Source organism: Camelus dromedarius, chromosome 12, assembly GCF_036321535.1.
Source record: "Camelus dromedarius isolate mCamDro1 chromosome 12, mCamDro1.pat, whole genome shotgun sequence".
NCBI classification, from domain to species: Eukaryota; Metazoa; Chordata; class Mammalia; order Artiodactyla; family Camelidae; genus Camelus; species Camelus dromedarius.
This window is the reverse complement of record NC_087447.1, coordinates 45,942,557-45,947,526: the sequence shown is the minus strand read 5'-3', so window position 1 is coordinate 45,947,526 and position 4,970 is coordinate 45,942,557. Positions and strand designations below refer to the sequence as shown.

Below are 4,970 nucleotides of genomic sequence, written 5' to 3'. Positions count from 1 at the left end.
TTTACTGAATGAGTAATACCCCTAGCAACTTGATTGTGTAATGATCAACAAAATACTTAAAGCAGGTGTGAGCATCAGTGCAAAGACATGTTGCATTTGACATACTTATCCCCACGCCTGTGTACGCTGCTTTCTTAAACATCTTCCCACCGCTGAAAGTTCCTACTTGTCTTCATACAAGGCCCAGCAGTAATTTTTCTTGGTAAAGTTTTGCTAGGTCCTCTTGTATAAAGCAAAATAGACTTCACTCATGCTAGGTAGGTTAAAAGAGTAAAGGCATGACACCTGTTATTTTACTAAGTATGTGGCAGGAAACTAGAAACATTTTAAGTGTAAAGAAGTGATAACGCTTAAAAGAAAAGGTATATATTAAGTAACCGCAGATCTGTTTGTGTCGATTTTATCAAAGGCACTCTTTACCCAAAAAACATTGAAACATACCAATAAATACTATTCATAATGTAACAGCTTTCTTTGCTCTATTTTAAGAAAAAAAAAAAAAGCCTCAGCGACTCATCTTTCAGCAGTACTACTGAGTTTCTTGAATTGTTCCTGATGTAAATATTATTTAATTGATAATTAAAGAAATAATATTATTTAGCATTAGATGAATAAAAACTCATAAATGGTATCTGGATAAAAAGGTGGTAATTTACGTGACCATTGATGCTCATCTCCAGTTTCCAAGAAGAAAATTATGTTAATTAAATTATAGTTTGTTTTGACACCATATAGCAAAATGTATACATTCTAAAATGGAGTATACACAGAACAAGAATGACCTGTGTTTTATCTTCACCCACAAGCCTTGTCCACTTTACAACTTACCAGATGTGTGTAATTTGACTGCATCGTAACTACTGAAAATGCTACTTCATTTGCACCTTACATTTGAGTCCATTCCCCTAGGCTCTGTTCTTTCTTCTCTGGAACACATGGATGATCCGCCTCCGTATCTGTTTGGTCTTCACACTATAGACAATGGGGTTTAGCACAGGGGGCAGTAACAGATAGATATTGGCCATGAGTGTGTGCACTACTGGTGACAGATGCTTCCCAAATCTGTGGATCATGGTGACACCAATGAGAGGAACATAGAAGAGGAGCACAGCACAGATGTGAGAGAGGCAGGTGTTGAGGGCTTTGAGCCTTTCCACTCTGGAAGCAATGCCCAGCACAATCTTCAGGATGAGCACGTAAGAGAAGAGAATGACCAGGGCATCAAGCCCCAACGTGAAGATGACAATGATGAGGCCATAGAGGCTGTTGATGCGGGTGCTGGCACAGGCTAGCCGCATTGCATCTTGGTGGAGACAGTATGAATGAGACAAGACATTGGAACGGCAGAAGGGTAGCCGCTTTATGAGGAAGGGCACAGGGAAGACTACACAAACTGCTTGGGTGAGAACAGCTACTCCAATCTTGCCGATGACGCCATGAGTGAGGATGGAAGCATAGCGCAATGGGTCTCGGATGGCCACAAATCTGTCGAAGGCCATGGACACTAAGACTCCTGATTCTACCACTCCAAAACCATGGATGAAGAACATCTGAGTGATGCATGCATCAAAGGGAATCTCAGGGGCATTAAACCAGAAGACGCTGAGCATGGAGGGCAAGGTGGACATGGAGAGACTAACATCAGTCAGAGCCAAGATAGAGAGGAAGTAGTACATAGGCTCGTGGAGACTCTGATCTACCTTGATGACAGCTAGGATGGTACCATTTCCCAGGAGAGTTAGGGTGTAGAGAAATCCTAGGGGGAAGGCCATCCACGGGTTTTTGTCTGGCATCCCTGGAATACCTGTCAAAACGAAACTGTGGTGGTTGGCATGTGATGCATTAGAGTTCATCATGGTGCTCTCACCATCGGGTGAGGCTGGACTCTCCCACTTAGCTCACAGCTCCTAAACTGAAAATATGTTTTCATATAAGATAGGTAAATGGTTTTATGAATATATAAGTGGAATAGCAGAGGGGAGAACTCCATTAAAATCAGTGTCTGAGAAGTTTTTGCAACACTCTTTTTGCTTCTTAGATCATCACACTAGATGGTGTCCTTTCCCTTGAATTTAATTTGTTTATCTGAAAACTGGAAGTAAGACTAAATACCTCGTGCTTAGATAGTAGAAAATTTGATTATCTCCTCCTTTAACAGCAGGTGAGGTTTGGCAGAAAGGAGCAACATGCAAGGACTTAATAGCATAGAGCATTTTAAATAATCAAACAACACTGAATTCACAATACTATTACCACACACACACACCAAACACAATGTCATTTCCATCACAAATTCACATCCACATAAATCCATGTGTATGTGTGTGTATGTATATATATATATATGTATATTCTCAACACACATATATGTGTATATTCTTCCACATGCCTAGGTATCTTTCTCACTGTATTTATAATGACCTACATTTGTAAATAGACACCTTAGTGGATAAAACATTTCAAATTAATATTTAATCTTCACAAATTTTGATAATTTATAATTTTCCATAACCTCATTTTAAAGCAGCAAGGGACAAATATTAAAGGTTATTGACTCAGAAACAACCATACGTAAGCTATCAGAGTACCCACTCAATAGGAGTTTTATTTTGAGAGTCTCCTAACCCCCTGAAACTTGGGACTATTCTTAAAAGCTCTTCTTTCATCAAACCAACACTTAACCAATTTCAAATCTGATTTCAAAACTTATGAAATTATTATCACCTTTCTTCCCTTTGTATAGCCAATAAACAGCAATAGCCCATTTCTTCCAGGCACCCTAACTGATCGTCCTCCATTCACAAATGCCCCTTTCCAACAATTCTTCATTCTGCAGTCAGAATAAACTTTGGAAGTGTGGAATATGATTTATTCATCACAAGCAAAAGCTCCTTTAAGAGATTCTGTTATATCCAGAACAGAGTCCTAAATCCTTATATCAGCCTTCAAAGCATAGCACAATTCATTCCCTGTCTACCTCTCTAGCACCAACTGATAACACTTCTTTCCCCTTTGGTCTCTTCAATCCAGCCAAATTTGCAGTGTTTAAGTTCCTGGATCTCAGTAAGATACTTATTGATAAGGGACTTCCACGTGTGTTCTTCCCTGTTCCTTATGCCTTTCTCCACCTGCTCTCAAGTTCCTCTTTGCCTAATCAAAGCCTATCTATCCTTCCCAAGTAAGTCTTTTCCAATTGCCCATAATAGTTTGCCTTGTTAGTATGCATTTTTCATATTCTGGGCTTTTCCTTCTTATAAGTAAGTACACTTAATTAAACATTGCACATATGTTTAATTCTCTGTCTCCTACTAGAATTGAACTCCCTGAAAGAAAGGAATATTTTCTGTTCATCACTTAGTAGACCATAAATCATGCATATACAAGCTTTTCTATATGCGTTGAATGAAGGAATGAAACAAAGAATAAATGAATTTGGATGACTGAATACCTTTCTTCTTTCTGTAAGTTCTACAAATCCTCAAGCTCCTCCTTGATTTTCTGCATGTGGCTTGAAAATCATTAACCTAGATAAAAATCTCTTTTTCTAACAGGGCATAGAAAAAAAAAAAACACCTAAACGAGGGATCCTTGAAAGGTATTATGGTGTCTTTGTTCTCACCTAGGTACCTGTTGTAAGAAAGGAAAAAGAAGCACCTCAAGAGCAGTTCTGGGCGCCTGAGTCCATGTGGTGTAGGGGATGAGGGGGTGGGGTGCTGTCAGGTGCACAAGAGCAGGTGGGCTTCCAGGACTCATTCTGCCTCCTGTTTCTCTGCTGTGAGAGGAGAATTTGCTGTTTGGGAGACAACACTACAAAGAAGTTATTTTGCAGATTCTGATCTGTTAGACACAGAGGAATCTGAAAGATTGTGTAGTCCACTCACAAAGGTTGTGTTGTTTATTGCAAACAGAATCCAGATGTCTTTCTAAATAAATCATGATGCTCAAATCTAAACAAAGTACTTTGTGCTGCCGGTCTAACTCTCTGGAGTACTTTGAGGAAGGGACTTTTTTATACTTTACACGATAAGTGAGAGCCCTTCAGCTGGTAGGTCCTGCTGGTCCCTCTTCTCAGTAGCTTTCACCTGGGGAGAATCAGTTGGCTCATCCCCACTGGATGTTTTCCTTGGAAAGACTTTCAAAATCTCTGATAGTCTTTGATTAAGTTCCCAGGGCCTGCTGAAGCATTGTTGTTCTATGGAAATAGTTGATTCTTATATTTTTCCATTTCTTTTTCCTGCTTTTGACTGTTTTTCTTTATCCAAATATCTTTTACCCACCCTCTCCTTTTTTGTGTGTGAAATCTCATTCCTCTCTCTATTCTCCATCTCTCTTCCATTCTCCCTGAATTTTCAGTCCCCTCTCTCCTCTAGCCTCCAATTCAAACCTCATTTACTCTTCCAACCAATCTTCATGTCAATTTTTGTACATAATAGACCTTTCTCTGCAGTATATGCCTTCTTATACTCTAATACCAACACCTACATTTTACTTTTTTCCATCTTTTCTGTACCTCCCCACCACCCCGTGACACTATAGACTCTTCTCATCTGCCTGTATCATTTCTCTCACTAGAAGTTTTATGAGGATTTAATGAAATACAGTACATAAATAACCCTTCACAGAGCTTGCTACATGGAGGGCATGTAAAAAGACTTTAAGATTAATTTATTACCTATATCAACCTCTGTGCTCCAGTTTGGAATTTATTTGGCTCCTTTCCTTCCTGAGACTAGAAAAACAGAGCATTTATGAAGACTTCTCAAACTCTCGGGTGGCGTCTGAGCCATCGTGATTCCACATAATCTCACAATTCCCCTGGAGAAATCCCCTGAGGTGTGTTATGTGGTGCCACCTGGGCTATCTCATCCCAGTTCCCCTAAGAATTCCAAACTCCTTCATCTGTCAAGTTGTCCTTTCTTCCACCAACACTTATTTCAAATATTCCTTCGTTTTGAATTTATTTGCATTCT

At 39.4% G+C, this 4,970-nt stretch overlaps 1 protein-coding gene across 1 annotated transcript; it reads right to left on the bottom strand.

Annotated features, from left to right (window-relative positions):
• Nucleotides 1–905: 905 nt before the first annotated feature.
• LOC105098051 (olfactory receptor 51H1) lies at nucleotides 906–1,856 on the bottom strand. Its single transcript, XM_010990670.3, has one exon. The coding sequence runs from the start codon at nucleotides 1,854–1,856 to the stop codon at nucleotides 906–908; it is 951 nt and encodes a 316-aa protein (XP_010988972.3).
• Nucleotides 1,857–4,970: the final 3,114 nt, after the last annotated feature.

Coding starts and splice junctions, on each gene's coding strand:
- LOC105098051 (XM_010990670.3), bottom strand. CDS start 1,856: ATGATGAACTCTAATGCATCACATGCCAACCACCACAGTTTCGTTTTG.